Source organism: Gasterosteus aculeatus, chromosome 21, assembly GCF_964276395.1.
Source record: "Gasterosteus aculeatus chromosome 21, fGasAcu3.hap1.1, whole genome shotgun sequence".
Lineage (NCBI taxonomy): Eukaryota > Metazoa > Chordata > Actinopteri > Perciformes > Gasterosteidae > Gasterosteus > Gasterosteus aculeatus.
In genome coordinates, this window is record NC_135708.1 from 9,916,891 (window position 1) to 9,940,797 (window position 23,907).

The 23,907-nt window shown below is 40.8% G+C and overlaps 5 protein-coding genes across 8 annotated transcripts; 4 read left to right on the plus strand and 1 right to left on the minus strand.

Annotated features, from left to right (window-relative positions):
- Positions 1–35: 35 nt before the first annotated feature.
- On the plus strand, positions 36–4,293 carry rgs9bp (regulator of G protein signaling 9 binding protein). The gene is made up of 3 exons (XM_078095620.1): positions 36–915; positions 2,207–2,513; positions 3,256–4,293. The coding sequence occupies exons 1-3, from the start codon at positions 820–822 to the stop codon at positions 3,630–3,632; spliced, it is 780 nt and encodes a 259-aa protein (XP_077951746.1). The 5' UTR covers positions 36–819; the 3' UTR covers positions 3,633–4,293.
- Positions 4,294–4,453: 160 nt separating this feature from the next.
- Positions 4,454–8,064, plus strand: mcur1 (mitochondrial calcium uniporter regulator 1). The gene is made up of 9 exons (XM_040166939.2): positions 4,454–4,948; positions 5,304–5,417; positions 5,528–5,631; positions 6,205–6,306; positions 6,579–6,620; positions 6,745–6,816; positions 6,911–6,964; positions 7,095–7,209; positions 7,516–8,064. The coding sequence occupies exons 1-9, from the start codon at positions 4,678–4,680 to the stop codon at positions 7,569–7,571; spliced, it is 930 nt and encodes a 309-aa protein (XP_040022873.2). The 5' UTR covers positions 4,454–4,677; the 3' UTR covers positions 7,572–8,064.
- A 267-nt stretch (positions 8,065–8,331) lies between these two features.
- dph2 (diphthamide biosynthesis 2) lies at positions 8,332–11,361 on the plus strand. Its single transcript, XM_040166938.2, has 7 exons — positions 8,332–8,525; positions 8,897–9,065; positions 9,243–9,355; positions 9,603–9,823; positions 9,930–10,613; positions 10,706–10,888; positions 11,021–11,361. Exons 2-7 carry the CDS (start codon positions 8,916–8,918, stop codon positions 11,146–11,148), a joined length of 1,479 nt encoding a protein of 492 aa, XP_040022872.2. The 5' UTR covers positions 8,332–8,525; positions 8,897–8,915; the 3' UTR covers positions 11,149–11,361.
- Positions 10,928–15,880, minus strand: ncf2 (neutrophil cytosolic factor 2). Its single transcript, XM_040166937.2, has 15 exons — positions 15,558–15,880; positions 15,265–15,347; positions 14,928–15,036; positions 14,455–14,589; positions 13,900–14,007; positions 13,676–13,735; positions 13,529–13,572; positions 13,053–13,194; positions 12,888–12,953; positions 12,623–12,683; positions 12,471–12,514; positions 12,190–12,338; positions 11,989–12,100; positions 11,632–11,752; positions 10,928–11,546 (listed from the first exon to the last, which is right to left on the minus strand). The coding sequence occupies exons 1-15, from the start codon at positions 15,729–15,731 to the stop codon at positions 11,446–11,448; spliced, it is 1,509 nt and encodes a 502-aa protein (XP_040022871.2). The 5' UTR covers positions 15,732–15,880; the 3' UTR covers positions 10,928–11,445.
- Positions 15,881–16,075: 195 nt separating this feature from the next.
- garem (GRB2 associated, regulator of MAPK1) lies at positions 16,076–23,791 on the plus strand. Of its 4 annotated transcripts, none has more exons than XM_040167523.2 (6): positions 16,076–16,250; positions 17,450–17,590; positions 17,882–18,012; positions 18,687–19,874; positions 20,227–20,381; positions 20,708–23,791. In XM_040167523.2, the coding sequence occupies exons 3-6, from the start codon at positions 17,986–17,988 to the stop codon at positions 21,519–21,521; spliced, it is 2,184 nt and encodes a 727-aa protein (XP_040023457.2). In that variant the 5' UTR covers positions 16,076–16,250; positions 17,450–17,590; positions 17,882–17,985; the 3' UTR covers positions 21,522–23,791. The 4 variants fall into 4 exon arrangements, with proteins under 4 accessions (XP_040023457.2, XP_040023455.2, XP_040023456.2 ...); XM_040167521.2 differs by having other exon boundaries at positions 16,089–16,485; XM_040167522.2 differs by having other exon boundaries at positions 16,089–16,485; positions 20,711–23,791.
- The last annotated feature ends 116 nt before the right edge of the window (positions 23,792–23,907 follow it).

Genomic DNA, 23,907 nt, shown 5'->3' on the forward strand with positions numbered 1-23,907 from the left:
ATTGCCACATACAGTTCTTTCTTGTGTGCACTATATGCCATTACTCATGCACTCTACAATAGAACTATCACACCAGATAATTAATGCTTTGGAGGCGCTTATATCAATCTAGTCTGACGAGGCGATCCATAATCTGGAGTCTGAGGAGAAGTAAACCACGAAAGACCCTGACCGGATAAAGAAACCATGTACAATTCCTTAAGTGCATCAATATTTAATTTTCTTATTAGTCTACCTTTACACCTGAGCGCTAGGCTCCCTTCATCCCTAACCAATGCAATATAAGAGCCATGACTAACCTTTCCTGCACTCTAACAGAAATGTGTGTTATGTGCTATGGTGACCTTTTACAGTTGAGTGAACGAGGTAAAAGAGTGCAGCCTCCTCAGTTAGTGAAAGGGCCATTGTGGTAGAAGCAGCCAGCTGCTCTTCTATCTCTCCGGTCTCAGTGATGGTTAATGAGATTAGCTGTTCGTCTTGGTCTGCGTCAGTGCCAAGGGGGTCAATCACAGGATTAGCACCTATCTCAGTAGTTGCATCGTTTTATTACTTTTTTTTTTCTCCCTCTTGTTACTTTCCCACTTCGGTACTTGTATTTCTTTCAGAACCACCAAAGCATGTTCAGTGGCCGGAATTGCATTTTAGTTCTTGGAGTGGAATTTTCTGGCTCCGGGACTGAGTCAGTCTCAACCCTCAGCCACTGAATGAAGCATCTTCCAGGGGGAGAAGAGGAGCGGGGGCAGCCACAAAAGTGAAGGGCAGCTGGGCCAGAATCTTGCCTGCTGTGGCAGAGTGTGACACTCTGGACAAGTCGTCCTCATGCCACTTGTAAATAACAAAGTAGGTGATGATTGCACGGTTGGCACGGACCAGGCTTTGGCTGATGGAAAGGCTCTGGTGGATTCCTTGATTAAGGTAAGCTGCTTCATGTTTTAAACCTTTGGCAATTACTGTAATGCAGACATATTCCATTTGTTATAGAAGTGATTTGTATTCGTCATCAGAAATTATCTTCACTACTGTCGTTTTGCAATATTTTTTTATGTATTATGACATCCAAGCATAATTCCCCCCTCTAACCCTTCTGGCTAAAAAAGCACTCCCACTGAAAAGAATTTCTTGGTCCACTACATCTTTGTGACCGTTCCAATACCTTTGTTGGATTATTCCACTGCCATGCTTGCCATTTTTATCTGTTCAGCATGCATGTAGTTGTTTTTACAATAATATCTGTTCTGTTTTTGGCACGTTTATATTTTAGTTTATATTTTCTATATATGGTACTTCACAAACCTGGCTCCACAATGATATTTGCATGATGTGCAATTGATATGTCTTTTCATAATTAAAGCTTTCACTTCCAGTTAGCATGTTGTGTATGATTTGCTGGTGCTTGGAGTGTGCAACTGGGACAATATGACCATACTTTTTGTATGGTAAAAATATATAAAATAACTAGTGCAACATTACTTAGATTCAAGTTATGCACAAATACCTTAAGGAAAAAGTAGTGGAAAATTAAAGTATTAATATAGCATGTAGTTGCTACTGTTATATTCCCGCTCATCTCAGCGCTTTGAATGCACAAGGTTGTTTTGGCTTATCTAGAAATAGATCAGTGATAATGAGATTAATTGTAATATTTTTCATTGAAACCCCTCTTGCTAATCCTACACGGCTGAGCTAATGCCTCTTAATAAAACAATTGTGTTAATATGTGTGTGAATATGATTAAGATCATAAAAGCAGAGTTGTAAGAGTTTTCTTACCAATCCAAAGGCCAGTATTTCTTTCTTTTTCACAAAGCACTGACTTTCCCCAATGTGTCTTATAAGATTGTATATATTCTTAGGAAGGATATTAATATATTCACTTAAATGCTCAATATAAGGACTAGTGGTTGATGTGCACAGCTGGGGCGTGTATTCCATCCAAGCGCATTGGACGTTGCCGTTATAAGGAGGCAGGCACAGATTCTTGCGTCCTAAGCCTGTGTATCGCACTGTTTCGGCGCAGCGGTGTTAAGGTATTGTTGCCCTAGAATACCAGGACGTAATGACTTCGCTGAAATATCCATTAAGGACACAATAAAACATTCACACGAGCAAATACAGAGGTGGTCCGGTTACAAGCAAACAGCTTCAGGTTGTCCTTATTTGACCCCAAGGCTTGCATATGAAATAGTTGTTTATTTCCCTCCTCACAGGTGGTGGCATGTTACCGGCAGCTGGCCTCATGTGTCGGCGGGTGCACAGACAGCTTGCAGCTGCGAGATGAGTTGCGGCAAACACGAGAAAAGGCCCAAATGTTGGCCATGTCAATCTGCAGTCATTTGACCTCACATCTCCGTAACAGGAGCCTGCCTGAGGGGCAGCGTAAGGAGATGGAGCTCCTCTGGGTGGCCTTCTCCTCCAGCCTAGAGCTCCTCCATGTTGACATGTGCAAAGTTTTCTATGTGGCGGAAATCTTTGCTCTGGCCAACACTGATGCACTGGTAAAAACTGGCGTACAAGGTAAATTATGACCCTAAATCAAATGTAATAGCATTCTTACATATTTAATCATTTCAGAGATGATTTGGGTGTGAATATGACTCACCGTAGCAAAATGGACCTTTGTGTTTAAATGTAATGTTATTGTTGGTCAGAATTTGAGTATCAATTACGAGATTTAAAAAATCACTCTGTGCAAACTTCTTGAATATGTAGTCTGGTTATATAAAATAAAACATGTCATAAGTTTAATGGAAATTTGATGCTGTCATCCAGCTAACACTTTCCTTAGAAAACTACCGTTGACAAAACATTTTGAACCTGGTTGTCTGGATCACCAATCATGTCAAAAGATAATTCCAAGCAGTCTCCAGATTGCGGTGGCGTTAAAAAAAAAATCAAAACAACACATTAAGCATTAAAGACTAGGAATTCTTCTTTTCTCTTTATATTGCCGCTGGCAGTGACATCACTTGTCTATGGCTTCATTGTACGCTTTTGAGAGTCTGAGTAAGCCTGCACATAAATTACCCACAATGCCTGGAGCAAAAGACAACGCCTTCATTCCGTTAAAACTAAGTGCAGTGTGGCAACACAAAAAGGTTGAGAAGCACTGTTCAAGCCTGCACTTATATAAATGTTAGCAAGCAATGGAAGCACTTACAGATTACCACCTTCATTGGATAAATATGTATTGCCGGACTGCTGTCGGCCGCATTAGCTCCAGTTAATGTTTCAGTCCTGTTGGACTTCACCTGTGCAGGTGGAGGCAGTGAGATGGTGGCCCGGGCACTCAGTCTGCCAGACCTGAACCAGACCCAGAGTCCAACCCTTCCCGCTGAGCTGGAGAGCCAGGAGCGCAGCACCATGGAGCGTGAGATCAGCCAAATCGACCGCATGATCGACGACATGGAGATGAAGGTGAACGTGCTGCGCTGGATGGTGGAGCCCCACGGGCCACAGCGCGCAGACCCGCTCAGCAGCACCGACAGCTCCTCCCTGGGTCTGCTCTCCGTCGACGAGGAGCAGCCTGGACCCCGGCCTCTGTGCCAGCGCAGTCAAATCTTTGTGCTCTTATTGATGTCTGCTGTAGTTTTGGTGTCAGCCACTTTGTCTATCTGTATTGTCTTTTTCTCATGAGCAAAATCAACTAATCACATGTCTTGGATTGGTAATGTTCAGTAACACTGACAGAAATAACTACTTCAGGTACAGTAGTTTTCTCTTTCCATAGTCGCTCCAAAAAGGAACTACATTTTTGTAATTGCAGCAAAATGATCTGCTAGAGTGAAGTTTAATTTGCCTAAAGACACATTGAAATAAATCAGGAGTTGGCCATTTATTGCGGTAAATCCAAAGCTATCATGTTCTTTGAACTGTCTTTGTTGAACAAAGTAGTTCTTTCTGTTTACCTTACCTAATTCTAACCTAATAGATTTCCCTGTGTTCTGTACAGTACACTCTCCTTTCCCCAAAACCCAGAAAGACAAAGTTACATTTTATTCCTTGTTGCCATTGAGAAGACATAGGTGCTGATGCTTTGTAGTTAATATACTGTAATAAGCAGAATATTCACTTCCAATGACCAAAGTTGTTTTTTTTTTAATTCAGCATCACTTGTACGTGTATAAAACCATTGCAGTAGAGAATTCACAATGTATAGTTATGCATTGTAGAAGTATGAACTTTGATATGTTTTCCATATCTGACTAGCACCTTTGGTAATTTACCATATAATTGTATGTAAAGTGACAGCAAATGTACAGAATTTGAAGCGCATTAAAGTACCGATTATATTGTTTTTCTTAGGTTAGGGTTTTTTTCAACATTGAAAAAGGTAAATACAATACACTTTAGTAACTGTCATTTGATATTTTATTTTTGTGAAAAAATAAAATGTTCGCCGAAGTTATGATTGAAAACAAGTTAAAAGGATAATTAAGAGCCAAATCACATTTCAACTAGTGTTTCAGTTTTATTCTGACACAATTTAATATCTTCAAGCCAATACAAAAACATCCAAGTAACGCCATTTATCACACGCACCAGCTTTATTTTGAAGTGTGTGACCGGAAGTGGGAAAGTCAAGGGAATTCCTACGTGACGGAACCAGGTGAAAAGTTTCGGCGGATTGCTCGCTGTGTTCACAGGCGGAAGTGGAGCTGGATTAACACGAGCCTCCAACATGGGGCTGAAACAGTGCCACTCACGACTCAAACCTTTGCGTGTCAAACTCCCACAGAGGCGGTGTGACCTTTCTTTTAATCCAAATAGATCTTCCAGCTTTGTGACAGCGACCGTTTCTCCAAACATGTCGGGCTTGTCCGCTGTCAACAAATCACCGTGTGTCCGCCGCATCGTCATTCCGCCTTTGAGGAATTTTGACAAAGCGCTTTGGAGGCGAGCAGAAGGGAAGATTAGGAATATTTCTGCAGTGACACAGATGCCCACAAGAGGTAACTAGATTAGTTTGGTCTCTTTGCCAAAGGTGTAAACGTAGCTGATCCTAACCGTCCATTAACTCCACTCTAAACTCGCTCATAGGCGCCACTGTCCATGTCATTTCATGGCGATTTTCTTATTTGAGTGTCCAAATAAAAGTCCTCTTTGGATATAATTAATGGATCAATGGGAGCGGCTGATTGCACCAACTAAGAAACTTGTATAATAATAATATGGTTAAATAAAATGGTTGTGTTAAAATATGCAGGGACATACAGTGTACAATGCATGCAAGTAAATGGAAGGTAATATTTCTACAATTTTGCTGTTACGTCTTGTATAATCCCATTATCATATCTTTTATTTCAGCGCTGAGTACCTCTGTGAAAGCCCCCCAGTATCTGAAAGCTGATGTACCAAAGTCTGATAGTGGGAAGCTGTTTTTTGATACCCATGCAGTTGTGCGGATTTTTGAGGAAAATGGTTTGGCTTCATTTGTCGCTTAAAAATTGTCACAATATTACTCCTATTCGTCCCAAAAAAAAAAAAAACGCTCTTGACTTTCCTTGTGAATACACACTTTGGTTAAACAGGCTTCACGACTCCACAAGCTGAGGTGATGGTTGAAGTGCTGGTGAGAATGACAAACTCCAACATGAACGTCATCTATAATGACATGGTAACCAAAGTGCAGCAGGTAGGACTGTAGGGGAGGTTTGTTTTTTACCTTTAATGTAAATACAGCAAGTACCACCTGTTTGTTTGTGTAAGCTCTGTGTGGTGGATTCTCCCCCGACATCGTGCCATTTTGTTTATCTTCCACAATTCGTTTATTAACTCAAAATACATTTAATTTAATATTTGAGTATGTAGTATGTTGCAACATAGTAGCAGCGCCTGCATAGAGGTTTCTTATTCCCTCCTTTCAAATAACTGCATTGATCAGAATCAATATGTCACACATTAAAATAACATTTCTGTATTTTTATTGAAAACCTCCACTAAACTCCAGGAGGTTCCAAATATGAAGCTTTTTGTGGAGACATTCATAGTTGAAATGATCAAATCAGTATTTTATTTTTATATTATCAATATCTGAATGGGATGCAGTAAAGTTTGGGAATCCTTTCCATTATCAGGAGGTCTGCTTGTTACTTAAAGAGAAACCATTAGTGTAACTTAGTACTTCCACCTCAGTGAGATTGAGTGTGGAATGTAGACAGAGGAGGCAAATGAAATAAATCAAGAGACATTTTTCTTTTTTTCCCAGGAGATCATGTTGCAGCGCTTGATGTCTCAAATAGCATCGGTGAAGAAGGACATGGTAATCCTGGAGAAGAGCGAGTTCACTGCTTTACTGGCAGAAAATGAGGTAAGTGGGTATATATCAGCTGACCTAAGCCTTTTCCAAAAGTTAATGGTTACACTGTCCCTGTGAATATAATAGATATATATTTAAGTTGGACAATTTAATGGTCAAATTGATAATCTGAATTAAATTTAAAAAATCTATAAAGCACAATAACAAGAATATGAATAAATGTAAGTTACTCTTGCATGAATCACTCTGTGTACTGCACTCTGTTTGTATGTATGTTATTCTATTTTGCGAAATAATGTTTGATATCTACCTTTTTATTCCAGAAACTCAAGATCCAGCTATCTGAGATCAAGGTCACACTGATTGTAAGTGGTCATTCTGATTCACTCAAATCACTTCATATGCAGGTTGGAATGTAGAAATTTCATTTATTTTAATTTTACATTTAGAAATGACTTTCCTTTGTGTCTCTCCAATGCCACCTTGCAGGATGTCATGAATAAAGTTCGCTCTCATGCTATTATGGACATGAATTTGGAGAAAAACCGTGCAAGAGAATTAGTAAGTGTTTCATTAAATGATCAGTTGGATATCCGTGGAGGGTCTTTCGACTTTCTATTTCTCTTCTAAATTAAACACTGTTTATAATTTTCAGAAAGTAGGGCATGATAAGATGCTTCTGGAAAGGCGAGCTGAGATTCTGGAAATGGTTTGTAGTTCTGCACTACTCCCTCCTTACACTTTCTTAGCCGCTAACTTAAGCGAGCCCTGATACCTGCTAGATCTTTGATCTGATCTTTAACGTTTATGTCTTATCTGTAATGCTCTCCTTTTTTCAGACAGCAGACCAAGATCGTCATTTAAGTCAGACCAACCTAAAAATAGACACAGAAGTGGCCGGTTTGAAAACCATGTTAGAATCTCATAAACTGGACACTATAAAATACCTCGCAGGTAGGACATTGTGCATTGTTATGTGTAATCGGAGATCATAGCACTAAGAGCATGGGCTGTCACATAATTCAATAATAAAACAGCCCTTATGTGGATTGATCTAGGTACCTATATTTTAACAAGAATCGTTATTCATTTAAAACGTTTTCAATCAAATAAGGTGCTTAAATTTGAGGCTTAACCGTAAGGACTAACTGTTTAGTCGTAGCTACAAACCTTTTGACAGGATAAAAATAAAGCAAGTTACTGTGAGTTACTTATTCGAATAGAAGAATGATGATGACATATGCTTTCTTCCTCTTTTAGGTTCAGTCTTCACCTGTCTCACGGTGGTGTTGGGTTTCTATCGTGTTTGGATGTAAGCAGGACTATGATTATGATTTTAAACTTTTAAATTTACTGAATCTAACAATAATTAGAGACCAGTTTTATGTCAGATGGTTACCATTCATCTTTCCAATCTTTTCTCAGAAGTAGAACATATATCACTCATTATTTTATACCCTCAGGAGGGATAACTGTACCATGGTTATTTTAGGGCTGCCAGAATGGATCTGATGAATAGAATTAAAATAAATATTCCAATTTTATTTTTTTTAACTCAAAAAAAACATTTTTTAAACTGAAGTTACATTTGAAAAATGTATTTATTTTGTATGTACAGTATATATCACGCTGTTCAGGGAAGATCAGAAAAAAATGGGTTACAGTGACTCACAACCACTTTGGCTATATTACCGCAAATATTTAACTTGTATCTATTGTTAGACTTTGGTCTCAGAAATATTTAATGAGATTAATGTAATTTGTTATTTGAATTAAATTGTGAATAAATATATACCTTTTGCCAACAAATTAAGTGTCTCCTTTGATAATGTTGTGTAAAGATCTATTTAATGGGGCTGTTGGGAACTGGAAATGACTGTAAGGGCTCTGTAAACACACACTGATTAATCTATGTTTTAATTGATTTTGATCATATTCATAATACATAATGTTGCAACAAATGTGACTTGTGTGAACTCAGTGATCAGGAAATATATTGTAATAGTTTTCTGATTAGGTTAGGGGTGTGTCGAGGATATAAATTCGTGTTTTTTAGGTAAGTAATGCCAGGAAAACTAACCGATCATTTTGTGTTGTGAATTCTAGCTCTTATTTTGAAAAATGTATGAACCGGAAGTATTTGTCCCAGTGGACCTCGTTAATGTTGTCTCTCACCGCCGGACACGTGTGTCGCTGTCAAATAAGCGTCTATCTGCCAGCAACTACCCAACATATATTGAATTATAAGTTTACATGTCCGTGTGTTAAAGGTAAGTTGTTAAAGCTGATTGAGGTCACTCATTTTAAACGCAGACCAGTTAAGTTAGCGGCTAAGCTAGCAGGCCAGCCCGAAGTAACAGTTAACAAGTTAATGGATGCTCCGTGTACATTTGATACGATTTCTTCTTGACAATGTCGTAAAGCGGTTTGCATTAACATTTTATTTTATCGAGCTATTCTCAAATGTAACGTCATCAATGTTGCGACAGGTATTTTGGGTTGAGTAGCGTCAAACATAATCGTGACGTTTCTCTTTCTGTTCAAGGTTAACGTTTACTTTCACTAAAGCTTCCGTTAACAGTATCCCTGTTTCGCATCTGCCTCTGATACGATGCGCGGTGGCTTCTTGTTTACGTTACAGGGATGTTTCCGGTCCCACGATGAGTGACGCGTTCAGCAGCAGCTCGGAAAACGTGATTCAGCGCGTGGTACACGTGACGGGGAAGATCAACGCTCCTCAGGGAGAACTTGAAGAGTTGTATCAGATCAGAAAGACTTGTGACTTCATCAATGAGCATCAATTTGAAAGGGTGAGGATTCACATTTTTTACGTTTACTCCCGTAACTGCATATTAACGCTGGTCTGTATTTTAAAAGCCACCCAATTGTTGTTTAAAAAAATGTAAATACTTGTTCACAAGGGTTCAACCGCTAAGGGTCGATCTCCTGCAGAAATGCCAGATGTGTAAAATGGATTATGTCCACAGGTTGCACTGCAGTTTCCCGATGAGCTGCTGGTGGATTCCGTTGCAGTAGCAGTGGAGATTGAGAGCAACAGTAATGCCAAGCCGTTCATTTTGGGAGACACATCCTACGGCAGGTAACTCACCCGGTTTAGCTGAGAAAAGTCTTACTTGGTGTGATGTATTGTCTGCACGGTGTTGCGGCCAGTTGTTCCTTTACTGGAGTACCTGATTCTGTTATGTTGATCTGTTTATCAACATGCATGATAATATGACTTAGTACTGCGGCTTGTTGAACGCTACTGTGATTTTGAATAAGACATTTTTGCACATTCTTTCTAAAAGTGAAATGCAATGATAGCGGTGTTTGATTCCCTTGAGCAGTTGCTGTGTGGACGAGGTGGCTGCAGAACACGTCAGAGCCAACTGCATCGTGCACTACGGCAGCGCTTGCCTCAGCCCGTCTAAGAGGCTGCCACTGATGTACGTCTTTGAGCGCAGAGCGTTGGATCTGGAGAAGTGCAGCGCTGCCTTCAGAGACCTCCACCCGGACACCCAGAGTCACGTTGTCATCCTCTATGATGTCAACTACGTTCATGCTATAAGTAAGCTGTCCCTCAGAAATAATCATTCCAGTTAAGACATATTAACCACAACTTGAGTGAAGGTACAAAAACTGTAACTGACTGAATAAGTGTTTTTATCTTTCAGATGATCTTCTGACCCTCCTGCTGCCAGATTATCCAAACATTATCATTTCAGAACTAGTGGTCGAAGGAGAGCATTGTTACAGTCACGGTCGGACCAAGAGACAACATGACGACACCAGTTTGTCAGACGACAGCCAGGTTGTTTATCAGTTTGGAAGGCGGTTCACCTTGAAAGAAGGTTTAAGCATCACCGATTACAGAATGTTCTACGTAGGCAAAGAGGGAGCGACGCTGAGAAACTTCATGATGACATGGAATCGCTGCTCATTTTGCTCCTTTGACCCCATTAAAACGACAGCTAGGACAGAGTCAGTGAGTATCAACCGCGCTCTGATGAAGCGATATTACGCCATAGAAAGGGCCAAAGATGCCAGTGTGGTTGGCATCCTAGTCGGCACCCTCGGAGTGGCCGACTACCTCAGCATCATCCAGCAGTTGAAGGAGACCATCCGAGGAGCTGGCAAGAAGAGCTACGTGTTTGCCATGGGGAAGCTGAACGTGCCAAAACTAGCAAACTTCCTTGAAATTGACATTTTTGTGTTAATTGCGTGTCCCGAGAACTCCCTGCTGGACTCGAGTGAGTTCTACAAACCCGTAGTAACGCCATTTGAGATGGAGGTAGCCTGCAACAAGAAGAGGGAGTGGTCAGAGGAATACGTCACAGACTTTCGACATCTCCTGCCAGGTTGGACCAGGGCGCGCGTGCATACTGCATTGAAGGCCACAGAAGTATCTTTCTACATCAAATTAACTCTTTTTATGCCTAACTTTGACCAGGTGGACAAAGCCATGTTCCTCTGGCCGATCGGCAGGAGGACGACGACGAGACTGACGTGTCTTTAATAACAGGAGCTTTGCGAAGCCAGAATCTGTTGAGCAGCGAGCCCGAAGTGTCTTCATTCGGCTCCTCCGTGGTCCTCAGGAACCAGGCGCTGACGGTCGCCAACACGAACTCCGCTGGTATGAGGCGCTCAAAGTTGCACAAAGACACTGTTCAAATTAATTCCATAAATCTATGTTTATTGTGGAATGCTTTACACATACAGTCATTTTGAAATGAAACTCAACACATTCGGTTTTCTCTTTTCTCAGCATCTTTTCTGTCGGAACGAAGCTGGCGCGGCTTAGAGAAGAAGTTGGGAGAGACGCCTGTGGTGAAGGCAGTAGAGGGCAGGAGAGGAATAGCTATTGCCTATGAAGAGGAAGGCACGTCTCCATGACATTTACCTGACAGCCACGAGGATGTAACGGATTATTTAATCATATCTGCAGGCATGATGGATATTGTTTTTAATTACTGGAAGTTTAAAAAGATAAATATGTTTTCATAAAACCATTACCAGCTTTTTTGTCTGTATTGCGTTACTGAATCCTGATATTTAACCTATAATGACAACATGCCACATATGTCCAAATGTATTCATGATGAAAATTATTCTTAAATGGTTTTGTTGGGGGGATCCTGACCCCCTTTAGCTTTGGCCACTAAACTGGCTCTAGTTTGTGTTTATATGGATTTATTTCATTGTCCTGCCATCGACAGGTAGTTCTTCCACAAAGGATGCAGGAAATATACCAGTTTTACCATTACATTCCCCTTCCAGCCATTCCTGGTTAACTAAAGAGAAATGAGAAATTCTGAATTAGAATCACTGTATTTGTTAAATATTTAGGCTCTATATGGCAAAAGACCAGAGTCTCACCTCTAGAGAGGAATGTGACTGTCTCGCCTTGATGAAAGTTGAGATCCTCTGGGCTTGATGACTCGTAGGAATGAAGTGCCACAAAGTGAAGTGTCTCGCTTTTTGGATTTCCATCAGTTTGCTGGAAACACAAATTCCAGATAAATAATCATTGAGTGTTTCGTAACTCAAGTGGAAAACCAAATCTTGTTTTGAACTTGCTTCATAATAAGTGTAACTTCCCCTGAATGAGTAAAGAAAGCTATAGTATTGTATAATATAACACAGAAAATAAAACACTTGTACACTACAATATATTGGAACAAAAATGTACTTTTCAGAAGCACCGTGAGGCCAACATGCAACACACTCACTGACCTCTTTGGTGTTGCACCACAAGGTGATGCGTAGACCAGTGGCACGACGCCACACACCTTCCATTTCTGTGCTGGGAGTGATTATACTCTCTTCCGTCGCCTCAGAGGTTAAACTAAAAATGAAAAAGATTACATTTTGCAATTTAGTCAGTAATAAAAATTAACCGTAAGAATCTTCTTTTTTTTTATCCAGGCACTTTACCTCAAAGTGATTGAAGTAGACGGCAGATTGAGCTTTTTACTGATTTTCTCAACCAGTATTGCGTAGGTACATCCAGGTGGTACTGATACAGCAAAGTTGAATGTGAAGCAGACTTTGACAATGCACAAGTTGTTGGTAGACTGTTCATCCTGGCATTAGTGAAAGGGCACATCGATGGTATTTATTCAACAAAAACCCCTCTAATACTTTCCACGTTGCCTCATCGTTTACAGGCGGATCGTGGGCAGGTCTGGACATTTGAAATATTTCATTCGGCTTACCTTTTGTTGGGTGTCTCCACTGGCTTTACCACTGGGAGTGAGACCTTAAACACAGAGAGGAGTCGGATGAGGGTTCTGATATTCAGCACCAATCAGAGAATGGTGCCCATCGTTACTACAGTTTGCTAAATCCATGTGTCAGATGAGTTTACCTGGTTTCCTCTCAGGTCTGGTGGGTGGTTCTTTACTTGGAGGCTGAGATCTTCCCTGCCCCTGATTGATACCATCCAAATAATGCCATTCAAAGAAGAAAGTAGATACAGATGTAATGGCGTATAGTTAACTGCAGAGTATGCTGAGAGAAGTAAAATAAGACTGATAATGGATTTAAGAAACATGTTAAAGTCTCAGAGCAAACTGCTTGAGTACGCTTTTAAAACACTAAGAAGTTATCTACAGAACAAGAACATTTCTCACCGCATTCTGTTTGGAAGCCAAGGAGATCTCCAAACGTTCAAGGTAGTTGTAAGGAACAAGTCCCCTCTATAATTGACATGATAATGATTACGACTCTGAATTGAAAGTCACATGATTAATGCAGACTGGGGGTCTTAAGCGAGACATTGCACAACGTGGCCTTACTCTTTCGTTGAAGACCACGGACGCCCAGTTGTCAGCACCTTTCTGCAGTACAAACACAATATTTCCCGGCACCACAGCCAGCTCGTCGCTGGTCTCAGGAACAAACTCGTACAGGACGGTGTGGGGTTGTCCTTCCAAAGCCCTGAGAAGACATGGAATCGTGCCTGCACACTAGTCATGAGGGCTACATATGGTACAGTTCTACACAGTGATTGAACATGTTACTCTTATCAAAACATAACATTTCATATGTTTGCTGATGCTGTTTAACTTTTTTATTTGTTCTCCACATTAAAAACACATTTTTTTCATTTTGCACACATGCAATACAGTAATCTTTTTTTTCCTGCAACAACGTTCGAATCGAGCAATTGTAAACAAGTAATATCTTTGAATCTAAAAATGAATTAACATATTTCAAATATGTGTCCTCGGAGAGCATTGCGTTTTTAGGGCTTCAACGAGGATTGTTGTACCTCAGAACCTCGCGTTCTTTCGGGTAAGTTGGACTTTCTTCAACCTGTCAGATGTAAACAGAAACACAGCGTCAGTAGAGCTGTACACACTGTTACACAATGAGCTGATAGTAACCCAATTATTTTATAGTCTTTGTCTTATTTCACCTGTGGTTGTAAGGGAGCAAATCCAGAGAAGGCATCCTGAGGAACAACCGAGGCAACAACCTGAAGGTTGGACAAGAAACGTAGGTTGTCTTTGGAAAACAGTTATTGTTTTAAGTGATATAAGTTTCAGTGAATAAGACCAGCTGAACTCAGGTGACGTTTAATGCAGCTGTTGTTGCATTAAATGTGCATAATGTAGTACAAACTCACTATTGCAGTATTACCTTTGCTTTGCCAAGGTAGTCCTTCTTCTCCAGCTCAGCGACATAGTGCCTATTCGGTTTGAATAGCACCTTTGATGGGAACTCGACTGGTTTGAAAAGTTTCTGTTTCTGTTTGTGACAATGCGTTGCAACAGATATTATATTTGTCAAGTATTTTTTTTAATAGAAAATTCTGAAGAGAGCATCCATTTGAGCAATGCAAATGTTAACTGATAAAATGTACAATCATTTGCAAATACACTTGATGATATAGGCTTGCTATTATTAATTGTTCACTGGCATGAGAATGTGAAGCAAAGCTTCTTTAAAAAGCCTGATTTGTGGGCATCACTTTGCTCTGAAAAGTTGCCATCTCACTAAGAAAGTTAATTAACCCATTTGCTTTTACCTTAACTAACCTACCTGACAGCTGATTGCATATCATTTGTTGCCATAAATGTGCTCACATTTAGATATATTGAATAACTGAACAAAATATCTTAGTAGCTCAAATCCCACGATCTTGAAACGGGTGAGGAGTATTGTATTATTATTATTTATTGTATGTCAACTGACCAGTGCAGAATCCAGAGCTCTGTCGATAATATTGAGCTTGGTATCAATCTTGTAGTCAAGAGCCTTCACAAGGTTTTCGTGGGCTTTTTCCCATTTACCCAGATGAGCCTCACACAGAGCCACATTGAGGAGAACCTGTGGAAGGAAACATCGATATCGTGTTAGATGCCTGTCACTGTTTTAATTCAATAGCCATCTTCAAACCGTGCGTCATTCAGGAGCGAAAGTGTGTAAAACTGTACTTTGAAGAATGGCAACAGTGTCAAACAAAAACAGACTCAAACTGATTTGGAAACATTGGTTTTTAACATTAAAATTTGCCATGGGGGGCAGATCAAAAAACAAATGTACTGTAGTACTACATGCGTAGTGCTTGACAGTAGTAGTCCGCATAAAGAAGAATAGTCTACATTACATAATAATGATGCTTCACAAGAACATTTGAAAGGAATTGGATGCTTCTGAATGCTTACCTCACATGCAAATAGTTTGTATCTGAGACCCAGTGCTTTGTAATCGATCAGTTGGTTGCCTCTTAGAGCTTTGAAGGCATGCTGGAAATCAGCTAAACTCTCCTCATACCTTTGAAAATAAAAACGCTTTTTATTCATTTATTTTGTGCAATGGACCACGGATAATATATATATATATATATATATATATATATATATATATATATATATATATATATATATATATATTTTTTTTTTAACTAGAATTTAAAAGACTAAGAGTAGTGGCTGAAAGTTAAATGTTTTATGAACTTTAAGCATACTAGGTTATGTATTCTTTGAACTATAGACGACTTGCCTCTGCTTTCTGTAAAACGTCATTCCTCTCTGAAAGAAGGCAACAGCCAGATGTTCATCCTTGCCTATGCTGCAATCAAACGCCTGTGAAACAACAAGAAAACACAGTAACTTCCTCTCGAAGAAAAGAGAAACGGTAAACTTCACTTCTTCTTTCTCGGTGACTCGTATTTTCCGACTCCAAATATATTTCAGGTTCATCAGCTGCATACAAACTTGACAAAACTCTTTTAAGTAAACAAACTTGATTATTGTTTGAATATTTCACCATGCGTTTCAACATGTCAGACATACCTTTTCAGCAGCATCCAGGTCATTGTTAAGAAGATGGAGACAGCCAATGTCAAAATAGATTTTGGAGTTTGGCTCCTGGATGGCCAGAAAAATTCTGAGAGCCTCGGTCAAATCCTGTCTGTCAACGCAAGTTACAGCATTGTCCCACTGGCGCAAAGTGTCCACAAAGGACATGTTGCTGGTCTGAAGTGCACTGAGCTGTGAACCCAATAAGGGAAGCTCTTGTGATTTGTACTTGCTGGCTCAGGAAGTGCGATGAAGTGCGAAGTGTCACAGTTGGTATATCTGCACCTGCGCCACCACCACATTTGAAGGCCCAATGGCTGTTGTGATATGTGTATATATATATATATATATATATATATATATATATATATATATATATATATATATATATATATACACATATATATACACATATTTGAGTGTCATTATTAGTACACAGATAGTGGTATGCAAATTGGAATTGCATGGTCAAACTTTTCCAATGTAAATTATGCTTTTATTTTGCTTTTTAAGAACAAAACCGGATTTCCGTTATTCACCGGGTTAACTTTGGAGCAGTTTCCCTGATGCAGTCCCTGCGAGCTGAAAAAGAACATGTCTCTGCTACACAATGAGACCACGGACCCCAATGATACGAAGGCAAACGCGGAGAGAAATATGCAACAATTGATAAGCAACCTGCAAAACGTGAGCGCGTAGATGGCGCGCGTACGCGCCGTCGGGCTAGCTCCGTGTAGCCCTTTGTGACCGTGTTTACACATTGTCAGCTAGCTCCACAGTTGGCTAACTCAAGCTAGCAAAATGGACCTTGGAACAATGTTGTACAACAATTTAAAAGAAGTTACATGGAGCACCACGTCTTTGCCATTAGATCAACTTGTCAGTAGTTATAGGTTGCCTCAAATTGCCAAGTTGGATAACGGTTAGTAACTTGCTCTATTGAAAGTTTTCTTGTGCTAGCTACTAAACTGCTACTTAGCAGCTAAGATAGACTTAACTTACAAACTAACCAAGCCAACTTTTAGCAGCTGATTTTGTCAGTATATACTATTAATATCCAACGAAAGTGTCAAGTTCGCATAAAAGATGGACTTTTTTGAAACCATTAGGGTTGCGTCACTGCATTTCGACACTCATCTGTCGTGGGAATCTCAGCAAATAATCCTGTTTGCTCGGTGTCATTCCACCTTCCCTCACTTCTTAGCCGGTAAAGTCACATTTAATCCAACGACGGTTTGAATAGCACTTAAAGTCAGGGACGTCGTATTAAGGAAACTGAAGGCTGATAGTTGTGAAACTGCTTGAAAAAATGTTTATCCAATTTAACTGTAAAGGCACCTGTGATTCCTTTTAAAATAAATAATCAGACATACATGACAACTCATGGTGGATAAATTGACGCTGCATACACTGTTTCTGTCACATTGATGCGTTTGCCATCGTCCACGGAGGATGGGATCTGAGTGTCTGAGCAGAGCAGCCTGCGAGGCTCACAAGCGGTATTAAAAAAGAGAGTAATCATGACATTCCCCAGGATACTGACTTCATTGTGTGGGATAATCATTTGTTTCTGCAATCACTCACACTAATCCGGCCAATTCATACAATTGCTGAAACACAATGATTAGATATTTTACAACATCAATAATCCCTAAACCACCAGTATCTTACAGCATCATACTTTATATTCTATCGTTTTACTAACTAATGACAATGTGTTTTCATGAAAGTTGAGATTCTAATAGTGCAAATGGGCCGTTGAGTACATCAGACGTTGCTCTGACAGTTATGTTTAGCGATGTAGTATTTGGTGTTTTCTCTGCAATACCTTGCGTTTCAATATGTATTTAACGGGTGTGTTCTCCCTGTTGCTTTCATTCCTCCAGGCCAGTTGGTTGAAGGGCTCAGAGACAACGACTACCTTTTAATTCATTCCTGTCGTCAGTGGACGACTATTACTGCTCACAGTCTGGAAGAGGGTCACTATGTCATCGGCCCCAAAATAGAGATACCAGTACACTATGAAGGTGAGCTACATCTGCAAGGATGCTCAATGCTCTTGACGTAACAAAACAAATAAAAAACGCATTACGCTTCAACGGATAACTTGGGGTTTGAATCGGGGGGCTGCTCTAATAATTATTGATGTATTTGAGCTTTATCCCACGGCTCTAAAAAATACAGAAGACATTTTTGGTGTATCATAATGGCACAATGTGAAGCTTTACTCTTTTAATCGTTTTATTGATACTTGCACTGAAACACAGTATCTCTGCTTGATCCCGTGATTTGCATTGAATACTCGTCTCTTGCTTCAGGTCAGTTTAAGTTACTGGAGCAGGACAGAGATGTCAAGGAGCCTGTGCAGTACTTCAACAGCGTGGAGGAGGTGGCCAAAGCATTCCCTGAAAGGGTATACGTCATGGAAGAAATCATCTTCAATGTTAAGGTAAGTCACATTTTTTATAGGGATTATTATCATTGGTTCTGGATTCTGTATCGTTAATAACAATTTGGACTAATCATACTATGTAATGCAGGGCGGCACGGTGGCGTGGTGGTTAGCACTGTTGCCTCACAGCAAGAAGGTCCTGGGTTCGATTCCGCCCAGTGGCCTTTCTGTGTGGAGTCTGCATGTTCTCCGCGTGTCTGCGTGGGTTCTCTCCGGGTTCTCCGGCTTCCTCCCACAGTCCAAAGACATGCTCTGGGGATCAGGTTAATTGGGGACTTTAAATTGCCCGTAGATGTGTGAATGTGAGTGTGAATGATTGTATGTCTCTGTGTAGCCCTGCGATTGGCTGGCGACCAATCCAGGGTGTACCCTGTCTATCGCCCGAAGTTGGCTGGGATGGACTCCAGGCCCCCCGCGACCCTGTGTGCAGGATAAGCGGTTTGACAATGGATGGATGGATACTATGTAATATACTTCAAACTGACAAACTCACATTTGATAAGCGGCAAATGACCCAGTGCATAATTAAACTAATTTGTTTGTTTTGCATAAATGAGTTACAGAATATATACAGCCATTTCTTATTGGGGTAACATAATGTACTTCTTCATTAAAAAGGGTTGGGGTTAGCTCACCTTCATTTCTTCAGTACTTATCCTGTCTTTTCACAGATGGCTTCAGGGGAATGCAATGAAGATACTGAAGTTTACAACATAACACTAAGCACCGGTGATGAACTGACATTAATGGGCCAGGCGGAGATCCTATACGCCAAGACTTCCAAAGAAAAGTCTAGGTTCAACACAATTTTTAAGAGGTTCGGGAAGCTAAACTCCATCAGCAAGATCGGTCGAGGCAAGATGCCCTGCTTGATCTGCATGAACCATCGCACCAACGAGAGCATCAGCCTGCCTTTCCAGTGCAAAGGCCGGTTCAGCACCTGCAGTCCGCTGGAGCTTCAGATGCAGGACGGCGAGCACATCATCAGGAACATCGTGGAGAAAACCCGCCTCCCTGTCAACGTCACAGTACCCAGCAGTCCACCCCGCAACCAGCATGACCTCCACCTCATCCGGGAGGGTCATCGCTACAAATTGGTCAACATTCAGACAAAGACTGTGGTTGTGTGCTGCGTTCTGCGAAGCAACAAAATTATCCCCGTCCACTTTCCCTTTCACTTGGCAATGCCCAGAGTTATTATTCCAGAAGAGCTGCTGCAAGGAGAGTTGTGGCTCGACACCATGGTGCATCGCTGGTTCTCCTTCTGCCAGGAGCAGTTTGACATCGACGACTATTCTCGCGCCGTCCGGGACGTGCGGACCGACTGGAACGATGACGGGAAGAGCCCCAAGAAAGGCAACGGCAGCTGCAGCGGGGGCAGCGGCAGCTCCAGCGGTTGTCTCAACCACATGCAGATTCCCAGCTCCTTAACCTACGCCCGGGATGAGCTCACCCAGTCCTTCCACCGACTGTCTGTGTGTGTGTACGGCAGCAACCTGCACGGTAACAGCGAGGTCAATTTGCAGGGCTGCATGACGCTGTGCGGGGATTGGGCTCTTCTCCCCTCTGACAGCATCCCTGCAGACGCAGGAGAAAGTGAACACTTTTCCCCCGAACCGATGGACAGCCCAAGCCAACAGCCCACCCAGAACAGGTCAGACGTTCCCTATGAGGAGCTGTGGTTGGATCATCTGAGGAGTCAGACCGCCAAACCGTCTGCAGGCGAGGGGACTCGAGGCACCAACAGTGGCGGCGGTACTACAGCAGCGCTGTCTTACCAAGTGACTTGTCCTATGGGTGCAACACCCAGTTTAGATGTGTCTCTTACTCCACCACCGGTTCCACCCAAGTCTGAAGCTGTAAGTATAATCTCTCCTATTTAAGGTTGAAATCCTCAGTAAATCCTTAGACTGATTCAGTGATTCCCAGCGTTGCTGTGGTAACGGAAAGTGCAGTTAAGACAACAGTAGCTTCTTTGTTCGAATTGGAACCGAGACAATTTGTTTAGATTACAGTACAACTATAAAAAATGCCTCTTTTTTTTTTAAAGAAGTCATTCAAAAAAATATAATTAAAAATCAAGTATTTTTCCACTCTACAGGCGGTTAAATTGCTGAGTATGTGCAGCCTGTCGTCTGCTCTCTTCAGGTTCACAGAAAAAAGTCTTTTGAATTTGCTTTCAGTTTCAAAGTCGGTTCATTTCCTTTTTAGGTGAAAGAAGAATGCCGTCTTTTGAACGCCCCACCGATTCCTCCAAGAAGTTTAAAGCAGATGCCCTCTGTGCCCATCCTGTCCAAAGCACAGCAGCAGGAGACTCGGTCTCCAAGTCCGACTCTCTCCTACTACTCCTCAGGTCTCCATAACATGTAAGAATGGGCAACGTCTCCGCCCAAGCATTTGACATCAATTACACCCAAATTAAAAATACGAATAAAAAACACAGGGCATTTGATATTTCTGGAGAACAATTTTGTATTGTTTTAATTTATTTTATTCAACTTCTCCTTGAAGGTCCCTCAAGATCCTTTTTAATATTTTAAAATATTTGTCTTTAGCCCACATTGTTTTCTTTACCCAGTAACAGATGTAAAATGTCACGTTTTTAGTTGAAATCTCAGCTGAAATACGATCAACTTGTGTGTATTTAAAGTCGCTCCCATACCACACATTAATCTGATACCTTTTTCATCAGTAGTGGAGCATCTGAGCCGGAGGAGGCGGAGCTTAAAGTGTGCTACCCTTGTAACTGGGTGAGGTCCGACAGCACTGAGCCCAGCGCTCCGTTGCCCAGTGGCAGCCTGCCTTCGGAGGGGATGTCCTCCAGGTTGTCTTGGCCAAATCATTTCAGTGCAGGACAGTCGCACAGCATGGAGGAATTTCAACCAGCCAGCGGCCGCAGTTACTACAGTTACCCCAGGAAAAGATCCACAAAGACCTGTACGACCAGCCTGGTTGACTTTGATAGCCGAGAGCGCGTGCACGGCATCGAGGACTTCAGGTCGCAGAAAGCGCCCCTGAATCAGTTCTGCGCCAAATCCTCAAGTTACAATGCCGAAATGTATCGGAACAAGCCGATAGAAGAATCTAACACCAAGCAGAGCCTCTCTTGCCCCAGCTTACCCCCGAGGACACCCAAGTCCAACGCCGCGCAGAAGAGCGCAGATTTACTGTGCGACGCCATCTGTGACAGCGAGCGGGAAGCCTCCGGTGTCCCACTTACTCCACATGAGCGCGGCACCAAGGACTCATTAACTCCCCCTTCGCCCCCCACCGCGCCGTGGCAGCCCCCGTCCAGTCTGGCCGGCCTTTCGATTGAGGAGGTGTCCAAATCTCTAAGATTCATTGGCCTGCCGGAAGACGTTGTTTCCCTTTTTGTGTCTGAGAAGATCGATGGGAATTTGCTCCTGCAGCTCACTGAGGAGATTTTGTCAGAGGACTTCAAGCTGAGTAAACTGCAGTTAAAGAAGCTCATGCAGTTCATAAATGGGTGGAGGCCCAAGATATAACTAACAGTATGTGACACTAAGTTCTGTTATGAAGCAGAGAGTCATGCTTTCAGTATACATGCTATGCACACCAAACCACAGAGAGTTTTTTTTTGTGGAATATGAATTCACGTTACTATATTGTGGGTAAAGACTGTGATGGCTATTTACTAACTGAATGAAACCATTAGGCACTGTTCAGGTTAAATACACAGTACTTCTCTTCCCACAGCCTGCTAGTAGTCATGTTGTCACATGAATCCTAATCCAAGCCATCAAATGTCAATACAAACACAAACACGTGATGTGAGATTTGCTTAATAAGGACGTTGTACTACTCAGTCTTTGAAGTGGAATATCACAATATTAATCACAAGCTGTTTCCAGGGTTTCCAAGAGAGCACAGAGGTTGTACTATAGTTTGTGTTGCCTCTTTACTATATGAAGAAACCATGTAAAAACATGTAGTTGATTCACAGTTGGACATTGGTTGAATTTGCTAACCATAAAAGAAAGCTTGCCTTCCAAACTTTTAATTCCATGTGCGGTCAGTGACAAATGAAGGGTGCACAGTTTTTATGAGGTCACAGGTTTGAAGGAGAATTTTGTTGCAAGTGCATTTCCAAACATCAACAAAAATGTAATTTACCACATTTAAGTGAGCCTACTCTTTCCTGGAAATACAGGAATACAAAACACTTTTGCTCTTTTAAAAGATCTGCCCCTGCTGTTCAAACGTATGAACACTCCTCATGCAAGGTCTTATTTCCATTTGGATGCTTTTTTAAATATAAAATGGAATTCATCTATTGCTAATGCATTGAATTCCAACGTCTCGCCTACAAAAAAAACAAACATTTTAGAGATTATTTATTACAAACTGTGGCTTATCGAGATAATATTGTTTTTTGGAATTAACCAAAGGAGTTGATGGACAATGACATTCTACTTAAATTATAGATCATGCACCATGCACTTTGGTGGATTTCAGCCTTAATAGTTGCAATTAAGGTCATTAAATACAGACTTATAGAAGTGTCTACGAAGACCGAATGTACTCTCCCCTTTAAAAAAAAAAAACGTATAAAGGTACTTCTCCTTTGTTCTCAGTGTATGAATATTGTTCGCTAATGCTAGAAACTATTAAAAGATAGCTTATCTGCGCCTTAACCCATAGACCTTAACATATATAATATTTCACTTTCGCCTAACATTTTTTTAATCCTGAGAATATACTCGTATAACATAAACGTCTCCACATGAACATGGGGGAATAAAGTCAGGCGTGTGTAGAGCCGTGTCAGCTCAAATTGAAAATGATCTGCTTGAATGAAATATTGGTTTCTATTGGTACATTGGTACAACATTTTCTCCATATCCTTGAATCGGTTGATTTATTTATGCAGTATTGAACATTATGCAGGATGGTTGTTTTCAGACTGTTGCTGTGGCTCATGTATGACGTTGCCTCAGCGACAACAACCTTTCCGGGACTAATCTGTTGAGCAACAGCTGGTTTCTTCATGACCATTTTTGCAATGGGTTGTTACATATTTTACTTTATATATTTTTAATGTAAATGGCAATTTAATGTGACTTTTTTTTTTTTAAGAAAGTGAACTAATGTTGATATAAGTGAAAAAAGCATATGTTCAAATATCTTGTTAGAAAAATGTTCTATGCGGCTTGGTTTCTACTCGGTTTAGAAAATCCTTTAATTCAAATAACATCTGCCTGTGAGGTAAGTAAAGCCATGCAAGTCCTCAGTCACACTACATACACACTGCGCATAAAGGAATAATATTCATGTGTCCTTGTACCTTTGTCCCAGTGTCCACGTTTTTATGGAGAATTTGTATCCCTCAACAATGTTTTTATATGTTGATTATTGTCCTATGCAGTAGACAAGGAATCCAAAGTGACCATTTGAAAGAACAGCTAAGCAAGTGGGTGGTAATGAAGTATTATGCATATTGAAACAACAAATAGAAAAACGCTGCTTGCCAAAATAATTATGTTTTTATTTTTATTTTTTTACATGGATACCTCTGAAATATAACTGTGAACACACTAAAACAACATCAACTGACCCGGTCCCATGAATACATCATCGCCAAGTAGTTAACACTCAATGATGCCTGTCCACTCACATTACTAATTAGCATCTGTGCAGAGGAGTGAAATCACTGACACTGGGTTCGATGGCATTATTGGTGACATTATGGCCAACGATTTTTCAATTAACTTTTGTTTCCCTGTTTTTGATTGTATTAAAAAACAGATTAACTGTTTGTTTTATCTTTTCTATTTATTCTATAGTTGCCGTTTATAAAATCAAAAAGTTTAATATTTTGCATTCATTCAGTTGCACGACATCATACAAAACCCGGAGGATGAGGTCGGTACG